This window comes from Hippocampus comes, unplaced genomic scaffold (assembly GCF_001891065.2).
Source record: "Hippocampus comes isolate QL1 unplaced genomic scaffold, H_comes_QL1_v1.1 scaffold282, whole genome shotgun sequence".
NCBI classification, from domain to species: domain Eukaryota; kingdom Metazoa; phylum Chordata; class Actinopteri; order Syngnathiformes; family Syngnathidae; genus Hippocampus; species Hippocampus comes.
The window spans coordinates 1,007,874-1,029,683 of NW_017806073.1; the positions used below are offsets into that span (position 1 = coordinate 1,007,874).

The 21,810-nt window shown below is 41.3% G+C and overlaps 1 protein-coding gene across 5 annotated transcripts in view; it reads left to right on the plus strand.

Annotated features, from left to right (window-relative positions):
* lrp8 (low density lipoprotein receptor-related protein 8, apolipoprotein e receptor) overlaps positions 1 to 21,810 on the plus strand; it is a 165,811-nt gene that overhangs the window by 94,972 nt on the left and 49,029 nt on the right. For all 5 annotated transcript variants that reach the window (XM_019894352.1, XM_019894349.1, XM_019894351.1 and 2 more), the window contains exons 5-7: positions 11,094 to 11,468; positions 16,408 to 16,530; positions 19,651 to 19,773. In XM_019894352.1, coding sequence (XP_019749911.1) covers positions 11,094 to 11,468; positions 16,408 to 16,530; positions 19,651 to 19,773 — 621 coding nt within the window. The remainder of the gene's footprint in view (positions 1 to 11,093; positions 11,469 to 16,407; positions 16,531 to 19,650; positions 19,774 to 21,810) is intronic.

The following is a 21,810-nucleotide window of genomic DNA, read 5'->3' on the forward strand; positions in this document are numbered from 1 at the left end:
TTTGCGGAGAGGGGCGTCGCCCTCATCAGCGCGTTCTGCGGCGCCATTACGCGCGACGAGGAACAGCGACAGCACCTTCTGCAGGTCGTGGAGCGACACCGGGCGTTGCACCCGTGCGCGAAGTAGGCATGGGATGGCACGCACGGCGGATTTCGTTTTTTTTTGCGGTCTAACAGTGTCACTAGTGTTGATGGCCATTATAGACAGATGGACAGATAGATAGATGGACCAGTTAACATGGACCAACAATCTCACCAGTGTTGCAGGATCACCACGGTTGCCTTTTTTGCAATACATGCGTTCCTGTCTTCCGTCTTTGAATTATTGCAAGTGCGAACTGAGCAAAACAAAATCCTTACTGTACGGGAGAAACCGTACTACCATTCAGCCCCGTAACATTCTTTCCATAGGGGAAACTTTGGTCGCTCTGCGGGACGGGATAAAATTATCCGATCGGAATAAAATTTTGCACACATCCTTGTGTCATAGTATCGACAAGATTTCCGACCCGGCCCGACGAATCCGACAAACTTTTCCAAAATGGACCACCCTAATGTAGATCCATATATAAGGTGCAGCGGATTATAAGGCACACTGTCGCTTTTGAGAAAATTGAATGAGTTTAGGTGCAGAAAATACGTGAATCTTTATAAATGTCAATGTCTTTTCAAAAAACTTCATCTTTCATTCATCCATCCATCCATTTTGCGATCCGCTTTATCCTCACAAGCATCGCGGGGGGTGCTGGAGCCTATGCCAGCCATCTTCGGGCAGTAAGCGGTGGACACCCTGAACTGGTTGCCAGCCAACTGCAGGGCACACACAGACGAACAACCATCCACACTCACACGTGCCATGGATGTTTTTGGAATGTGGGAGGAAACCGGAGTACCTGGAGAAAACCCATGCAGGCACGTGGAGAACATGCAAACCCCACATAGGGAGGAATCTAACTCTGCACCTCTGCACTGTGAGGTCGATGCGCTAACCACTGGACCACCCACCGGGTTGCCTCATCTCTCATTTTCATGTTTATTTTAAGTTCAAAAACCAAAAAAAAAGCTACTGCAAGTAGGTCAGCAGTATAAGGTACTTGCAGAGAATTTAAAATCTCAAAACAACCCAGTTTTTATTGATCCCTTATCGGTTGTTGAATTTTAAAAAATGGCCAAAACGTCGGCCCCAGTAATCACCCCAGCCGTGAATTAGTCGATTACTTCTATTTCTGTATGACCATTCCTTGGACCACAGTGAGCAACATCAGACATGCACACGGCGGCCAAACGAGTATCACTTCTGTCCAAAACCTGCGAACATAAGCTTCGTGATTAAGTATGTTTATGAAAAAAATTCTAATTTCCTTTACATCAAAAGAGACCATATAATCGAATGAGGATTTATGACACGAATGAAATTGCCCCCAGTTTGTTACCTTTAACAACCATGTTATTTTAAGCGTAATTAATTAAGTCAGTCTGTATAACTATGGTCACACATTGTCCACTCATATATAATGGAAAACATGTCATTTAATAAAACACAAAAACCTGACCTTTGAAACGTGCGAAAGAGCCTCATTCAAGGAGCTCGTAAACTATGCCCATGTTTGGATTTCCTGACTCGAGAGGTCCACGCCTCACCTGCAGCTTCTCGTCTGTGGTGAGCGTGAGTGAATGTGTTTCAATGTATACGTCAAAATATCGTAGGACAACTGAGTGCGCACCCTCGGTCGCACTACTGAAAAAACTGTCATGGGAGTGGGAATAATCTGTTGTCCCGTTTATAGATTAAAGTGGGGTGGAAATGAAGGAAAGAGTGTAGAAATGTAGTGTGTGCGTGGTGCATGCCAGCTGTCACCATGTGCGCTGAGTGGGTGAGAGAAGTGTGCAATAGCTCACACGTGCAGATTAGAGGGAACCTTGTAATGCACTGCACTATAATGTATGTAAAGTCCGCGGTTCTTAATTCTCTCGAACTATTTCACCACAAGCAGTCAAGCATACATCAACTATGTGTACCGCAAATGGCATCAGTGTATATCCCTCAAAACAAAATGTTGTACCCGTTTAATGTATGGTAATGTTGAATTGCTTTCACGCAAGCAGGCTGTCTGCTTCAGACTGAGTTTTGATAAAATGCACGATTTACATTTGGCTCCAGGGAATCCTTTCTTGAAACATATTTTGGCTTTTCTCTATGTCTAACGTCTTAAATCTGAAATCAGAACAGACTATTGCGGGATTAAACAATTTCTACTTTTCTCCGAATCCAAGAGGAAGTCTACCAGTGATTCAATTACCGGTAAGAAGTGAATTGAATTGGATTTGTCAACAGACTTGGAGGTGAATTGCCTGAAATGTTAATTGTAGATGCCTGGTTTGTGTTCTTCCACTGTGAAAGAAAGTAATAATTGCGAGTTGAGTCTCTTGTAATCACTTTTGGCCCCACGCTGCACACTCTCTTATTTAATTTTATCGAGAACATGTTCACGTTAAGGCGGCCCAGTAGTCGAGTGGTTAGCACGTTGACTTCACAGTGCAGAGGTACCGAGTTAACTTCCGGCTCCGGCCTTCCTGTGTGGAATTTGCATGTTTTCCTCATGCTCGCGTGGGTTTTCTCCGGGTCCTCCGGTTCCTATTGTTAAGAGAATGTATTGAAAGGTTTACCTGACAGAGTTCTGATGCAGTGTGATTCACCTGCTGATAAGATTTTTTTTTTCCCCCCTAAATCAAGCATCATGACTGAAAAAAAAAAATCATGTAGCAATTTGTGTGAACGGTTGCCCGGCATTACGTGTCAATCCTGTGACTGATTGGTGATGTGGCGTTCCCCACCTCCTACCTGAAATCTCCATCTCGCTACCTTATCTCGGAAAACGGATTCATAGTTGAGTTGATGGATGTTGCATCCAGTGTATGTCAAAAACAAGCCACATTCAAAGAAACCGAAACAGAGATGTTGTCCTATTCCGAATTTGTACAGCACTAGTCAGAAAGAACTGCTTATTTGCTGTATGTTGGGGGCTGTCACTTTCTTATCTTTTTTTTTTTTGCTTCACTTTGAATTATTTGTCTGCAGGGACTATGTGCTTGCAAGTCGGTTTGCCTCTGGCAGAAAGTGGGCTAAACAGAAAGGTGGAGATAGTCAGACAGAGAGAGAGGGAGAGACAGACGACTGTAGTCTGAGAAACTCCCTTGTGCCCTGGGGACCTGTTGCTCTTTTAACATCACTTGTGCTGCGATGTTACGTTACAGCAAGCCGCTACAGCAGGATCAATGCCCGCTGGGGATGTGTTGGTGTTTTATGGCAGGGCAGTGAAGACCTCTGTTTGTGTGTGTGTGTGTGTGTGTGTGTGTGTGTGTGTGTGTGTGTGTGTGTGTGTGTGTGTGTGTGTGTGTGTGTGTGTGTGTGTGTGTGTGGGTTCGCGTGTGTGTGTGTGTGTGTGTGTGTGTGTGTGTGTGTGTGTGTGTGTGTGTGTGGATTTGCTTGTGTTTGTGTGTGCGTGTGTTTCGTTCTAGGAAGAAGCAGAGGGTGGGCAGTGAACAAAATGATGCAAACTACACTCACATGAAAATAATGCCCCTTGGTGCACAGTAAATGAATCCTCTACCCCATCGTTTAATAGCAGACCAAAGAGAAGCAAGAAGAGTCCACCCACATGAAAAATTACTGGTGCAGGATTTAGCTTCCTCATTCTTCAGAGGTGTCTGCAGCCTCTTATGTTGATGTGTTTTTTCTATTGCATCCTCCTTCATTTCCAATCCTTTGACTGCTCTCACTGTGTGCGTAGGTGGAATGTAATGCAGCAAGGATCACAGGCGAGCTCATATGCTCCCAAAGGCTGCTGCGCTTTTGTTTTAGGTTCAAACAGCTTCAATCTGCCCAGTGATACCATGAAATCATTGACTTCATATGCATTCGGAGTCAATTTTACTGGGAGATAACATCCTGAGGCAGCCCGATGGTCGACTGTTTAGCGTCTTGGTCTCACAGTGCAGAGGTGTAGGGTTTGATTCCAGCTCCGAGCCTTCTTGTGTGGAGTTTCCCATGCCTGCTTGGTTTTTCTCCGGGTACTCCGGTTTCCTCCCACATTCCAAGAACATGTGTGGCAGGTTAATGGGACACTCTAAATTGTCCCCAGGTCTGAGACTGAGCACGAATGGTTGTTTAGCTGGCAACCAGTTAGGGTGTACCCCGCCCACTGCCCAAAAACAGCTGGGATAGGCTCCAGCACGCCCGCAACCCTTGTGCGGATAAGTGGATTAGAAAATGGGTGGATGGATGTTGATTATCACACATAGGCCACCGTACTTTTTGACGTATCCTAGGACTAAGCCAGACACCAGGGCTTCCAGGATGTATAGAATAACTAAGACATAAGTGCATCCACTACGCCACTGGTTGCTCTCGGTTTATTATTTTTTCAATAAACTAGTGCTGTACTAATCAAGAGTATGATCCTTGACTCACACACTGAAACAGACTAGTTGCATCACTCAACTTTTGTAAAAAACTGTGACGAGCCGTGATTATTTAAACAATTAATCTACAGCGACTTCGAAAATGTAGGCCACGTCCTGCTTTTCAAATCTGTTAAAATGATCTGATAGCTTAAATCCGTCTACTAATATTTCGACCACCAAAGATTTTGAATGTTAATGTTGGGCTTTATTTAAAAAGCATGAGTTTTAGAAAATAATCCTTTGTCCTGAAAAATGCTTTTTGAGGATTATTATCTAACATGTGAAGCATTGTAAAATCTACTGTAATCAGGAATAACATTATATTGAGTTTACCTTTTCAACCACTTTTATACTCACTTTGTGATAAAACGCGCCACTCATGCCACTCTCCCATTGATCATAGTTTTGATATAAGATTGGAAATATTGTTATATTTGCACACAATTTATTAACAATTATGACTATTACAAATTTCCCTATTACATTGATTTGGGCCAATTAACAACATAAAGTGCCATAATTCCTTAATTAATTCGAATGATCATTTCGTGCCAGTAATGCCCCTAGATACCGTTCATCTATGGAATGGCGGTGCTCATTTCAGGTTGTGTTTGATCGTTCAAAATCACATAAACACATACAATTCCATATAAGAAACTTATCGCACATCAAGATGCTTTTTCACAATGAAGTTGTTTAATGATTTGATTTTTAACAGGGTGATGTTTCTTCAATGAAAAGTAACAAGAAAAAGGAAATGATTGTTGGCCTTTTGTCGTTTGTTTGTGTAAAATGTGTTTCTTATTCAATCATAAATGACTTAAGAGCAAGTACATCTGTCCCATTCGAGTCATAATTTGACATTTGCTTGGAGGTGCTTTTGACCACGAGGAGCTGCACTTTGCCTCAAATGCCGCAGCTGTGTACTTTATCCACGACTGACCATGTGTAACTGCAGTAAAAGATGAGTGGTGCTTGGAACTTCACAACCTCATCCATGTGTCAGTTTCATCTTGCACAAGCATTGTTCCAGTTCTGCACCAGTTCCAGGTACAAGTTCAGATTGTTTATTATTACTATTATTATTTTATTTTTTTTGTATGGGGAGCGGGGGCAAATCTCCACAAATTTGCCATTTTTACCATCTGTCAGGGTTATACCCGGACAAAATTTAATAAAAGACTCGACAGACAGGGAAGAGTGTCTTTGCAGTCGGTGGAAGCACGATTTCCCAAAGCGAACAACGGCTGTTGCTCCGCAATCATTCTCAAAGTTCCTCGTGCTCCTTGTCGGACTTTTATTGTTTACATATGTAAAATACAAGAAAAACACTGCCCCCTATATTTGCATACCACGCCCCCAGTCCGGCCCCTCGGCGATGATTCGATTACATTTGTCAGGCTTTGAACCACAGATACACTGACACCTGTCTGGTCGGCTACGAATAAGCAAGTCGCAGACTTCGCAGATGATAAATGTTGGCCCGGGCTCAACACTTATTACCAGTTCCCAAACTGTCTTTTGATGTTCTAAAACACTTCGTTCCTAAACTGTTTACTCCCACTTCCAAGCCGAGTCTAGCCTCCTTACATCTGTTCGCACCTTTGCTTGAATGTGATTACTGTGGACTTTAAAAAGCCCTCCGCCTGACACGGCCGACACCCTTGCGCACAGGCATTCACTCCAGAACGTCTAGACATGCCCAAGTTTCTCTATCACCATCACATATGGAATGTCCATGCCACTTTGTGATACAAGCAAGTGTCACATTTAAGTTGCCAACCATTCATTGATCTGCTGTTACGCCTCTGATCCGTCAGGCTACCGGAAAGCCACTGTAATAGGCTGTTGTTTCCCCTCTATGGATGTGCTGATGTGCAATAAAAGGCAGGAATATTTAATAAAATAGGTAAACAAAATGCTTGTGTAGTCTAGTGCACGGGTCATTAAGCCACTACAACAACCCCAGGTGCTGCTCATTTTGTTTTCATGTCTTACTTTGGTCGGTGAATTGTGTTTAATCAAAGTGCTTTTGAGGTGGACCTCATCTGTGTGTTTGCTTTTCTGCAAGCACAGATGATTACTGAAGGAAAACACACTACCAGTACATGGTTCATTTAACAATATGTTGAACTTGGTTTGATAAATTTCATGCTCTAAAAACATGAAACCGCATGTTCTCGGATGCGTATCTGAGTACTAATATCACATGTTTCCTGTGCACCTGTATCGGTCTCTGTTCAAGTGTGGTGTTGTCCTTTCAAATATGAGTCCCACACAGACCTGCTAAACATACAGTATTAGTCAGTGCACGAGTCAGTTGTCGTTGAGAGAAAGCTTAACCTCCATATTGGGAAGGTTGTATGACAACTTTAGTTACAATACAATACAATACATCCTGATTTATATCGCGCTTTCATAACAGCAGCAGCTGCCCAACTTGGGAACGACCTCCAAGCGGTGTTGGGCGTGCCTTCGGGATACAAACAGTTCCCAGTCAACGGCCGACAACTGGGTCTGCAGGTACCCGGGTCGCTGCGGCTTTAGGAGCCGATTTGGGACCCAGTTGGAGTTCGCTCAACAACAACAACAGCAGCAACTGTAACAAAGCGCTTAACAAAACAGTTAACATAAAGTAGTTAACTAATTATATTCAGCCTAAAGAATCAGGGGCGTGATTGATGGAATTTAAACTCCCCCAGAGGCACTCCCAATTTTATTTCACTTGTTTTATTTGTAACCACAATTTGATTCAGGCCAGGAGATTATGAAGTTTTTAGTGAGAATTCACACATTTGTTAAATTCTTAACGAAAGGCAAAACTTTCAAAATGTAAATCGAGTTGCCTACGTTGATCTAATCTGAAAAACATATGTTTGGTAGATTGAAAAGGACCGTATTTTCTGCACTGTAAGGTGCACCTAAAAACATTCAATTTTCCCAAAAGCCGACAGTGGACCCTACTATCCGATATTCCCCATTGAGTTGTTTCCCTGTTCCTCTGTGTTCCTATGCCATTGAGTGGTGATTATGAGCACAAACCAATTGTAACGTAAAAGGGTTTTGCCCAACACTAATTGACATGTGCATTCACTAACACACACTCAAACAGACAACGACCTGGACTTTGTGAGCTCTGCCCAGCCATTAACAAACAAATAATACCAAAAGCAGAGTTAACTACTGACGAAACAAAGGAGGAGAAAAACAAGACTTTTAAGTTGTGATATGATCCCAGGAGCTTTGTGTGCCTTGTCTTCATAACGGAGAAAAGCAAGACTTTTAAGTTGTGATGTGATCCCAGGAGCTTTGTGTGCCTTGTCTTCATAACTTTTGTCTTAACTATAAGGCCATTTGGATTTATATGTTTCATGTCCTTGCCTAGTTCTCATGGCTTTGTTCCAGCTGCAGTGGTTGGGAAGGCTTTATTTAAATAAAGCTGTTTTGTGTTGTTTAATATTGTATTACACTTAGCGCAGCTCCATCTAGTGGATGCATAGCACACCCGCAGCCACTATTAAGGCTTCTATTCTACGGGTCTTATAATACAATGTGCCCTACATATGAAAACATTTTTGAAATAGGCTATTCATTGAAGGTGCACCTTATAATCCGAAATGCCTTATTGTGCGGAAAACACGGTAGCTAGAATCAAGGACATTTCAGGCATTCAACATGACTTACTTTTAGTAATGCCCCCCGCAATTTTAGAAAACAAAGCAATCTCTTTCTAACTCATTCTTCGTCCATTGCTATCTGATCACTCGTCTTTACTGTTCTTTTAATCTGCTAAACCTGCATGCTCTCTGCCTGAGGTGATTTTTGGCAGAGGATGCTTGCCCTACTCAGTAGCACTAAGTGGATCAACCTGCATGTACTTCTCTGAGCACATGCCATCTTTATGCTCCCCCGCACACACTCTCTTTGAGAATACTTTTTATTCTGCAATAACTGAGAGGGAGTGAACGTGTTCTGCTAATAGGACATAGTAGATCGTGTACATGATAAGAGCTTGCTAAAATTTTTAGTGACTTGAAGATCACGTGGTTGTGGAGCCAAACTTATATGATTTGTTTTGTATTCATTACCCGAGATGAAGATGAAGTACAGTAATCATAAAATTATGTTTCTGAAAAAAAACAAGGTGAGTTGAAACAGATTTTGAAACTACGAACTAAAACACAATCAAATTCAGACAGTATCATTACAAACATGCTGCCCCCGTTTTTTTTTTAATTAATTTGATGTTTTTAAGAATTATGATTTGCATTTTCTCATGCTAAAGTCACTGGGCCCTGTTTTCACACCCAGCTCATGTCTAGCACAAAGTACAGTTTAACTCTGCACATGGGGAAATTTTTCTTTCTTTTGATGGTGCTATTAAAATATTTTCAAAATGATCATGATATTAATTTGTCCAATTGATATTTGCGATCATTCAGAATCTGTCTTCCTGCGCCTTGATCAAATACACTGGAATGTCTTTACATAATCTATACCAAAATTTAGACCTGCTGTTAGGTAATCTAAAATCTTGTCTACTTTTTGGTCACCAAATTTGCTGAGAGAAGTCAATATAACAACAAAAAAATAATAAATCTGTGACTTGGTGAATTTGCAAATGGCGTAATGCAAATGTGTTGAGCTCCAATGTAATAACAAAAAAGAAATCCAATATCCATTATCGTATTGAGTCCTTTCGGCACATTCTGTTGCGACGTGACGAGAAACATATTGGTCACACAATTAATATAATTTAATTAATCTGAACATGTGAAAAGCAACATATTACAAAATAAAACTCTAGTATTAAGTTCATTTGCTGAAGAAAATAATGGTAATGTGAAACTGTAGATGTATTGTAAAACTGTGGGGGGGGGTGGAATTGTAAAATGAGGGTTTCAACGAGAAACTAAAACAAATACAAGAAAGGTATCAGAGAAGCAGTTTAATGTTTACCTTAGTACAAGGTCAAGGTCATCTTTATTGTCAAATACGCCCTAGGTACAACATACAGCACACATGAAATTTCTTACCTCTCAATCCCTAGTGCAAACATGCTGTGCACTAAAAGACACACAGCTCAGGTTAAGGCAGTGAAACGAGACTGTATAAAAAAAGACGTGTAAATCTAAACAATATAAACAACGGCACTTGTGTCTATTGCAGGTTAACGTGAAGTAGTGCATTGTGCAATAAGCGGATGTCGGATGATGAGGGGAAGGGCATAGGGCAGGGAGGGGGGGGGAGGGTTGCGTCAGGAATGGCATCCGGCGTAAAACTTTTGCCAAGACGACCACGAGCGGTCGGAGAAGAAACTGTTCTTAAGCCTGCTGGTTCCAGCACGGAGACTCCGCAATCTCCTCCCCGACGGCAGCAGGCCGAATAGGCTGTGAGATGGGTGGGTGGGGTCACCTGCGATCCGGATGGCATGGCTTGGCGGGTCAGACGAGAGTTGTAAATATCCCCGAGTGGGGGGAGAGAGACACCAATTATCTTCTCAGCTGCTCTCACGATGCGCTGCAGAGTCTTTCGGCAGGACACAGTGCAAGCGCCCTACCACACGGTGATGCAGCTGGTCAAGATGCTCTCAATGGTGCCTCTATAAAATGTCTGCATGATGGGAGGCGCGCGCGGGGCTCTTGCTCTCCTCAGTTTGCGGAGGACGTACAGGTGCTGGCGAGCTTTTTTGGCCAGTGACGAGGTATTGTGGCTCCAGGACAGGTCTTCAGAGATATGCACTCCCAGGAACTTGGTGCTGTTCACCGTCTCCACTGTGGTACCGTTGATGGTCAGTGGAGCATGCTAGGAGGAGAATGTTGTCTTTGCACCACAAGGCCAAACTGCTCACTTCACTCCTGTAAATTGTCTCATCGTCGCTGTTGATGAGATGTATCGTGTCAACAAACATTGAGCAAAATGTTATTCACAATTCCATTCATTTGATGTGTTTTTATGTTAATGCCTTCATGAGGTTTGAAGCGTTGTAAATGAGTTTACTCTTGTTTTGTTGTCACCATGTAGCTAAGCTAAATATTTAATGTTCTACAACACTTTTTGGCCACTGTTGCTGTTTGAGTTGCCCCAGAAACCCAAAGACTGAGAAGAAAGAGAACTTTTTTTTAATGCCCCTTTCTCATTAACTATAATTATCCTCAAAGATAGAAAGGGAAGGTTATACTCATTAAATTCTGGCCTGCCCCTTCACTTCTAATGTATGCTCTGATAAGTGAACTATCTTTCCTCACGTTATCACTTCTCGATTCCCACGTGCTTTAAGAGGAGAATGAGTGGGAACTTACTTTAAGTTCAGTTTAAGTTTAAAAAAAAGAAAAAAAAGAAAAAAAAACCTTCTTGAGAAATATTCCAGGGTCAAAAGTATTGAGCTGTTTGTGCAGTTAAAGCACAAGATTGAATAATCTGCATTCAAGGCAACCCTAAAGGTTTTACATGGGGTTTAGGTCAGGGATATCAAAGTCTTCCACAATCTCCCAGATGTCATGGACTGTCTTTAAAGTATAGTTCAGAAAGAAAGAAGCGACCATTTTTATTTCTTTTGCACCTTTTATTTCATGAACCACAGGATTGAATGTAAAAATCACTCCCTGCATGCTTCATGTTTCCCTGCAGATGCCAACGCATGCCCGTCCAAGGATTTTCAGTGCCGTAACGGGAAGTGTATAGCACCCACCTTTGTATGTGATGGTGACGATGACTGTGGCGATGCCAGCGATGAAGAGAAGTGCTCAAATCCCACCTGCGGCCAGCACGAGTTCCGCTGCAATGACTCGGAGTGTATTCCGGCGCTGTGGAGCTGTGACGGGGATCCTGACTGCAAAGATAAGTCCGATGAATCCATGGAGCGCTGCAGTAGGAGGACCGAGCCCCAGAAACCACGTTGCATGGTGAGCGAGTTCCAGTGCGGGAGTGGAGAATGTGTCCGCATCAACTGGAAATGTGATGGAGATGCCGACTGCAAGGACAAATCCGATGAGACAAACTGTCGTGAGTGAACTGCCTGTCATTCATCAATTCATTGACAAGTAGTTAGACTTACTGGACACATCTTTAGTGACACTTAAACAATGATTGTTTATTTTCCATGTAGTGTATCTGGTATACAACTGCAGTGTGTTTTGATCATTTTCCTTACCGTATTTTCCACACTAAAAGGTGCACTGGATTATGAGGCGCACCTTCAATGAATGGCCTATTTTGTAATTTTTTTCATACATTGGGCATTATAAGACGCAATCTACAATGCATTCACTAGATGGAGCTATGCTCAAGGAAACACCAACAGACCGATAAGATGTCAGTAAAACTTATTTAATAAAGCAGCGACACAGTTCACTTAACCAAGAGCAAGTTATAACATTGACTCGTTAACGTTGAACTCTCTTGCCGCTGCTCTATTTCCGTTTTCAACTGCGTAACCCATCGCCTTAAGTTTGAACTCTGCGTTGTCAGCATGTCTCGAGCAAGGAGCCGTTTTGGGGTCAAAATATTACCGTAATGACCATACACAAGGCACATCGGATTTTAAGGCGCGCTGTGAGCTTTTAAGAAAATGGAAGGCTTTTAGGTACGCCTTTTAGTGCAGAAAATACGGTAAGTTTATTTTCTCCAAGTGAGATGAAATATTTCCTGTGCGACTCTCAGACGTCTGCTTTAATCGCAAATAAATTGATGACTGCAGCAGTGATTATATCACAGCCATTCCATAGGGCTGATGCATCGTGCTTTGGCTCACGGCGTCATGCTTTGCAATTTAAATGGGATGCCATGAGATGAATCTGATTGGAAGCTTAGGAAGTGCTCTCTTTCTGCCAATATCATCATTGGTTTTCAATCTACAATTTCAGCGTTTGTCTCCTTGAATAAGTTCCACATCGTCAAATGAGTATGACATTTAGACTTTCAATTCCACTTATTGACAAGACTGATGGTAAGATGTGCGATAAAAAAAAAAAAATTTAAAAAAAAGCAAAATTCAGCATTCACACAAGTATCTCAGTTGTACCGAATGTTTAGACTGGTGAATGCATTCTTATGGTCACTACGGATCATGTTTTCATTGGCACATAATTTGTTAATAATTAGAGTACATGTATCTTTTAATGGGGCAAAAAAATGAAGCACTTTCAAGATGACTGATGGATGATCAATACAAACTTTGTCATAATGAATCAATCATGGGTTGCCATGCAACTGTGGGATCTGTAAAAGCAGGAGAAGCCGACAGTGCTTGCCTGACTGTGTGTTTGTTGCATGTGCATGTGTGGGAGGTGAAGGTCTTCGATGAAACACAAAGCCCATCTGGTCTGCTCTTCACACCACTCAGGGACATGACAGCAGACTCGCGCTTGCAACGTGAAACACACACATGCACACATTTAGCCACACACATACCCACACACTCACATATTTTCCAAAGACTAAGGCTGGCGCAGGGACTTTAAGTTTCATATCTAACAGATTTGATAAACGTAGCTGCGCTTACTTGGTTGCTGGCATACACGCGGCTCACTAATTACACAATCAAAAGGGGCTTTGTAGAACACATACTCCCATCTGGCATGACCATGTTGGAAATCTCGTCACAAAACAGATTACTCAGTCTTTTATCTCCGACTTGAAATGCCTCCTTCACTTAGAGGGGTGACTTTTGAATGGCTTGTGTAGTTGGGCCTGTGGTGTGCTTGCATACTCATAAAATGTGAAATAATACTACGACAAATGATAATAATTATAGTCATGATTATTATGACCATTAAAAAAACTGGGGGATGCAGTGCCAAAGATGACTGCGCCCCCACCCCCCCCAAAAAAAATGTTCAGCTGTTTCAGGAGGCTTTTACTGACATGGCAACAGCAAAATAAACAGTTTTATAGTGGCAGAGAAGATTGAGCCCACATACTCCGCTCGGCTCTTATCCCATAAATGTACGCTTCCTTGGCTTCCTCAAAAATGTGCTACCTTTAAAAAGGAAATAAACAGGCTTTCCAGCAGTATACTTTTTTATTGCCAACAATCATTTTGACAACAAAGAAATAATCCCGCGAACATAAATGCCTTTTCTTTTTGTGCTGTTTATTTTCTGTGCAGGGACGAAGGTATTAATGCACGTACTCACTTTACAATGAAAAAAACAACATAATAAACACATCAGATCAATCAAATATCAGCTCTTCAATGCCAATGACATTTGTAAGAATCATTTCACTTGCTTTTTTCCTTTAGCTATAGAAATAGTTCCTCTGCCTTTGCTCTGTATTATTTCATTTTGCATTAATGCGAAGGAAAGGAAAATAAATATGAAAAGCAGTAAGATCTCGCGCTGATTGCAATCATCATCACCTAACTATTAAAATAGTTTGTCTCTTCTTTTAGGTATTTTTCTTAATTCTCAGAGCTCAGATCCTCCTTGGGTCCGGAACTTTGGTCTGAAACGAGTCCAGAACGAAAAAAGTTGAAAAAAAAAAGCATTTTTCCTGCCTCGACTACCCGCTGACTTACGTGAAGAAGTCGAACTGCAGCAACAATTCTTCATACTATGTATGTCAATTTAAAATAGTTTGTCCCTTCTTTTAGGTATTTTTCTTAATTCTCAGAGCTCAGATCCTCCTTGGGTCCGGAACTTTGGTCTGAAACGAGTCCAGAACGAAAAAAGTTGAAAAAAAAAAGCATTTTTCCTGCCTCGACTACCCGCTGACTTACGTGAAGAAGTCGAACTGCAGCAACAATTCTTCATACTATGTATGTCAATAATATGCCGTCAATATAGGAAGCACTAAGGCCAACTTCAAAATAAGTCTTACATTCCTCAATAATATCAGGACATTAATGCCTTATAATGCTTTTATTTTGAAGACGGAACTTTGGTCTGAAACGAGTCCCGAACGAATAAAGTTGAAAAAAAAAAGCATTTTCCTGCCTCGACTACCCGCTTACTTACGTGAAGAAGTCTAACTGCAGCAACTATTCTTCATACTATGTATGTCAACAATTTGCCGTCAATATGGGAAGCACTAAGGTCAACTTCAAAATTAGTCTTACATTCCTTCATAATATAAGGACATTAATGCCTTATAATGCTTTTATTTTGAAGTTGTTCCCGGCAGTGTGTTGTGGCATAACAGCTGACTTGACTCGTCTTCCAGACAATGTGGCATTTATATTGTGGTCGCAAATCAACGTCAACAGCACAACTCTGTCCGGAAATTGCTAATTAAGGGCGCTAAAAAAATAAATAAAAAATTACGCTAGCACTGTCTTGTACTGTCCCCTGTTGGCAGTCTTTTGCGGTGGCCACGTAAGTGGCAAGTAGTGCTCAGGTGCTCCATATAGGCTGATGAGAACCGCCAGATTACTTTTGAAAGGCAGTTTATTGGATGCAAACTACACACTTTGATGCTGACAGCCTGACAGTTCCCGTTCACCACACCACACCACAGGTTTACTCAATCGCTAAATCGCAACTGTGATTCTGACGTCACTTTAGTTTCATAGACCAAGTCTAAAATCTCACTGTTTCTAGAGATGAAAACATTGTCCTGCTATTCCATTCTTTATTAAGTCGAAATACGTATTTTTTTCTTCAATATTTATAGCTGTTCTTGAACCAGGCAAAAAGATATGTATTTTTTGTTTTCATTCATACACCCGATTATTTGATAAAATTTTCAGTGGGATGTCCGAATCCCAAAATATTTGATAGTTGTATCACTCATGCAATTTAGAGTGTCTGATTGCTCAGATTTACTGAATATCTCTTATAGTAGTTATCATTACAATCCATCTTCTCAACAACTATGTTGATAGTATTAGGAAATTTAGCCATTACAACTAATGGAAACAAACATCGAAATGGAACCACAACAAAGTCCCATTTTCTGCGAGGACTTCAGGACATAAAAGCACAAATCTGTCTGTTTGAATCCTTTCAGAAGAATCATTTCAGAGTTGGCACATCCGGAATGTGGGTAATGAATAGGAGAAAGGTGGAATGAGGAACACATGAGCAGGAGTTAATAATCGTGGAGGTTCATATAATGAGCTGATCTGATATCTCAATTGGAGAGAGCAAAAAAAATTACAGTGGCCAACAATGAGCACTGCCATTGTAGTCAATATTAGATGAAAGAGATCTCATGCATATGCTGACCATTTCAGGCCATTTGCACAGTCGGCTGGTTCTCAGTTTTTGTGTAGGAAATTGGATTTTTGTCGTAATGTCAGTTAGTGGAATAGAATGACTTCAATACATTGGTTTGACTGTGAAAATCTTCAATGTCTTACTGATTTTACAGATTTTTCATCAGACAAACTAAATTGGAGGTCAGCTCTGCTGCTTTTGTCCACGGTATTCTCACCTTGAGGTGTGATATAGAGTGCCAAGAGTTTCAAATTATGTTCTACATTTTTCATCGACGGTTCTATTTTTCTTGCTATGCATATGACTTGCTATATATATATTTAGCTATTGAATGATGTCAATGTCATGTCATCGTATGAAAAATTACACGGACACTTAAAAGAGATAATGAATGAATAGCCTTTGCTGTTGGAACCTTCCCGGTCAAATGCCAACACACACACACACACACACACACACACACACACACACACACACACACACACACACACACACACACACCAAATAGTCGCACTGGACAGTGAATCACTTCTCATATAAAAGTGCCGAAGTGTAACAAATAAATTAAAACTCAGATATCCACCAACTCATATAAGCAGTAGTGGAATTGTAAATGGAATATCTGTGGCTTTGTGATACCCAGTAAGGGTAAGGTCAGAATGGAATAATAATGAAATTGTTTTTCCCAAACGAGGAAATCTTGCACTTATTACTTTTACTTGGTTAAAAAAAATGTTGTAAATGTAATTTGTAAGCTTCACGCTTGTCTGTATTATGTTCCTCAGCCCTGCTTACATGTCGACCTGATGAGTTCCAGTGTGGTGATGGCTCCTGTATCCATGGCACCAAACAGTGTAATAAAGTCCATGACTGCCCAGACTACAGTGATGAAGCCGGTTGTGTAAACGGTAAGAAACATTTGCAGAAAATAATGAAAAGAAGCACAGGAGGCATTGAGGCATTTTTTCCCCATAAATGTATCCAGTATATGCAGTGCAGATTGCCAATTGGATGAATAAATACAGCTGAGAAACATGGTGATGCAACCTTGTACAAATCAACTTCGCAAATGATTCAGTATTCATGTTGTAGTGATCACTACGAACTACTAAGTTCAGTTCACAAATTTTAAAATGAATTAGTTCAGTTTGCAGTTCATAATACAACATTTTGAATTTACCGTATTTTCCGGATTATAAATCGGCATTTTTTTCATAGTGTGGCCAGGGGTGCGATTTATACTCTGGAGCCATTTGTGTGTGAAAATATTTACACATTATAGCATTTCACATGTTATTTTCACATTTTGGCGGTAACTGATGAAAACAACTGACAATGACTCTGACGTAAGTGACGAAGAAGAATAAGAACCACATCTTCTACCCCCGGAGTTTGTGGAATTCTTTAAAAGTGACACAGAGGATGAAGATTTCATTGGATTTCATGATTTGGAGTGACACTGTTAGTTTGGTAAATTTTTTAGCATGTTCTATATGCTATAGTCATCATATAATGGACATTAGAGAATGGATTCACTTGAAACTCAATGAGGCAATGAGAGCTGCCGAAGACAGAGAAGGATGGAGAGAGCTGGTCAGCAGATCGTCTGTGGTGCCCCAGCGACCCTCTGGGGTTATGGGACAGACGAGACGAGAGATATGCTATAGTTATCTGAATCACTCTTAATATGTTACATGAACATACCCGACACGTACTCAGTTTGTTGTTTATGCGTCATTTAACGTTAGCATATCGTACACTTAGTCAGCCTGTTGTTCCTGATTTTTGATTCTTATTTTCCTTTCAGGATAACATGTCTGTTCTTGGTGTTGGAGTTTGTCAAGTAAATTTCCTCCAAAAATGCGACTGACACTCCAGTGGGACTTACGTTTTTTTCTTCTTTTTTCATGTATTTTATGTCTGGTACGACTTATACTCAGGAGTGACTTATAGTCCGGATAATACGGTAGTTCATTATGCCCCCCCCCCCGACCCCTCACTATGTTGCTGTGCACTATTAACCTCTGACTACAGGCAGTTGTTGCCACCCATTCAGTCCACACTCCTAGCCAGTTATAAGTTTCACCCTACAGTCTCAAAAGCATGAGGAAAAACTCGCTGCTTTGAATGCCTTTTTTTTGATGAGGCATTAAAAAAGAAGCAAGACTGTAGGTAGGAACCAGACTGAGGTAGGAAATTAGTTATCACTGCAGCCTTGTCCCTCTATCTGCCTGAAGCTACCTGTACACCAGGAGACTTTGAGAAGATTCGGAAAAGACCCTTGGGAAACTATAATCTCACACCTGTTCACATTTAAAGACAAGTCATCGAATTTTTTTTGTCACAGCCAAGCCTCAGAATGAGATTTCACAGAGACCGTGAATTTTGCAGGGTCACTCTTTGGAAAACTACAAGTCTTTAGGCATTTATTTTCCCCACAATACAATTTTTTCCCATCAGACTCAGTCGCATTTTGCCGGTGTTTCCCCATCATCATGCCGCTCATGTGATTGAGTTTTCGTTGCAGGTTGTGTCAGACGAAATGACTACCCTTGATATTGTCATAGCAAAGAAAAAGACTGATCTAAAACATCTGAAATCACCACCTTATAGCCAGCGATTCAGATGACAGTGTGACTCCAGTAAAGCTTGAAAACTTCCTTCTGAATCTGAGAAAGTCTGGGAAAATTATTAGGTTCAAGCCCAGCATCAGGCAGTCTAACGACCCACGTGTGACTTCAGAGTGCTCCGAAGCCAATTGCTTTCTACCGGTTTTCTTCATCACAGTAACACTGCCCACCCCCAGCAGAATCCAAAGGGAAAACGCCTTAATGCCTACCATGGACTAATAAACAATAACTTATAGTACCTTATTATTTGTGACCAATATGGATTTCCCTCGTGAGGGAACTGCCATAGTCTTTTTTCCCCCCCTCCAAGCTGCCATCACGCTTTACTTTATGATAACCCATGTGGCCCTGAGAGTCTCAGTGGCTTGGGTTTCCAAATAAGGCGTTTATCCCCCTACGTACACGCCCCTCCAAAAGTGTTGGAACGGCAAGGTCAATTGCTTTTTGTTCATATTGTTTTACTAAAGACATGTATGCTTCCGATCAAACGATGAATATCAAACAAAATTCTGAATTCTTTTTTTTTTTTTTTTAAACATGGCATTAACATCTCAATGTCAAGTCAAGTGGTCAGCTTTCTTGTCAAGAATGCTTTATGTACAACATACAGCACAGATGAAATTTCTTTCCTCTCAGATGTATTCAACAACTCAGGACAGAGCACCATTTGCTTGAAGCCACCCATTTTTCAAGTGAGCAAAAGTATCGGAACGGACATTATTAAATTAACTTAAAGTGAATGACAATCGGGAAGCCTAGTGGTAGACTGGTTCTCATATCAGCCTCACACTGCAGAGGTCATGGGTTGGAATCCGGCACCGGCCGGCCTTCCTGTGTGGAGTTTTCATGTTCTCCCGTGCCTGCGTGGGTTTTTTCGGGGTACTTCGGTTTCCTCCCACATTTCAAAAACATGCATGATAGGCTGATTAGACACTCTGAATTGTCCGTAGGTGTGATTGTGAGCGCGAATGGTTGTTCCTCTCTGTGTACCCTACGATTGGCTGGCAACCAGTTCAGGGTGTCCCCTGCCTGCTGCCCAAAGTCAGCCGGGATAGGCTCCAGCACGCCCGCGAACCCTGTGAGGAAAAGTGAATTAGAAAATGGATGGATGTATGAATAATATTTAATATTTGGTGGCATGACCCTTACTTGCAATAACTGCAAGCCTGCAACACATTATCTTCACCAGACTTTTGCTTTAATAATTTGAAAGGCTTTTCCAGGCCTTTCATTGCAGCCTCTTTTAGTTCTTGCATCTCACTATTATAAATCTCATGCTCTAAATCCTCACCATTCTAAATAACATCAACATCAATTATCATTTTGTTGCATTTTTGTGCAAGAGTACGATGCATGAAAGTTGTTTGATGGAATGCAATTTCGTGCCTGTGTTCACAGTTACAAAGTGTGAAGGCGCTCGACACTTCCGCTGTAAGAATGGACAATGTATTGAGAGCAGCAAGGTGTGTGACAATGTAAAAGATTGCAAAGACTGGTCTGATGAACCCGTGAAAGAGTGTGGTAAGATCATGTCTCCCTTAATCTCACACACACACACACACACCCACACCCACACACACACACACACAAATACTCATTTTACCGAAAGCTTCACAAATCCCAGCGCATTATGTATGCTCAAGCCAGTACTGCTTGCCACTGTTTAACATATTCATTTCCAGGCATCATCACGTCTAGTACAGTTCTTTTTAATGTGGGCGGTCACTCGTCCCGATAAGAGGAGCTTAATTTGATCAAGGCAGACTAAATCAGGACATTTCTCAACTGCCTTGTTATGATCAAAGGCCCCGGCGCCTCTGCCCTCTGGTGCTAGCTTAGACAGGAAAATGTGATCAGACTACATTGCCCATTAGGAACCACACAGATTATCCACACTCCGTAGATAATTACCCCTTAGCAAGCTTCAGTCACAGATTTCACTTGCCTCTCATTGCAAAGTAAACAAGAGTGCTGCAGTTGAGAAAAAGGAGACAGGTTGGTGAAATGTATAAAGGCTCAGAAGCTTCTTTTTTTTGAAGTAATTGCATGCACAAATGTATACGTGTTTTGAATACAAATGACAAACTGCAATTTGTAAGTACATGTATAGAACATATTTTGTTCTATATATCGTGTCTTTGTTGTGTAGCCAAGTGTTTTTCGAACCAAGGCGCATTTCTTTCATTGAAAAAATCCCGCGGCACACCGCTACCTAAAAATGTGAAAAAAGCTTATTTTAACAATTAAGTGTTATATTGTTACTACAGTGTAAGTGTTTTTTTAACATTGAAAATTAACGCAATATTATAACACATTGAATAGGAATCAAATCAACATCAATCCAATATTTGGTGCATTCGTTTTAATGGCAAGTAAAATATACTCAATTAGAACTTTAACTTGCTCAGGGTCGTATTTTTCTCTGTGTGACAGCCGGTTCTTTTTCTCCCGGTCATTTGCGCTCTCCCGCAATATTGTACCAATCCCTTTTCCCATCTTGAGTCTTTGTATAATTCCAACATCATTCAAATGACTCTTCTGCTGAATGTGTCGCTTGAGGTAGTCCAGCTTGCATTTTGTCTGTATTTTTCCATCGGAAAATTTGCTAACAGCTTAAGCTCTGCTGCATGTTTTGCAGAGCAGACCTTTCTCACTCGAAAAAGAAGATACCTCGCCCAGTTTCACTGCTTGTTCTTCTATTTGCACATACTCCCACAGCCATTCCAACTTACAAGAACCGCAGTTCATTCTTATTTTGTTTTGGGGAGTCGGCGTATCACGTTCACTGCCCGGTCATTTCGCCATGATAAAGGATTACCATTAGCGTCACTTATGGCCGGCGCATTGGTATTGTTATGGAGCAGAGAACATGTGCAAGTACTGTCAATGCCGTGATTGGCTGCATAGCGTCATTGCATTGTATTGTGTGATTGGCTGTACACCTGTCACTCACTGAATTGCACAGCAAATTGATACAGAAAAAATGCATGTTTTTATCCATATCGACATAATGCTTTGCCAGTACTGTACTGTATTAATCCTAACGAATATTAGCAAATTAAACTTGCTCAGATTTCTATTTCATTGGTGCAGTCTATCCCAGCCAAAAGGGTCTCTCTGCAATACCTGTAGCCTTAAATCTTTAATGTAAACCAGTAATGAAGCACCAGCTTTAGCTTTTTGAAGTGATCTCTCCACACTTCCCGAGGGCAACTGAAAGACAAGTAGATAAATGCAGACTTTAAAACAGATACAGTAGAGAAAGGGCATGCAGAGGTGCAAAGTGGGGAGAATTAAATGAGAGGATGAAGAAGAGCACGTGGAGAGAGCAGAATGAACAAAATCTGTGGGCGAGTGCCTAATGCATCTTTCCAAATTTCATTTTGGAGGAGTTATTGGTTTAAGGTGTGTCCAACATGAACACATAAATGCCCAAATAAAAGGAAGACTTATTTTACCCCTCAATTCTTTGGGATTAAAATGTTTTTGTCCTCCAAAACAACATGCTCACACACACACACACGCACGCACGCACGCACGCACGCACGCACGCACGCA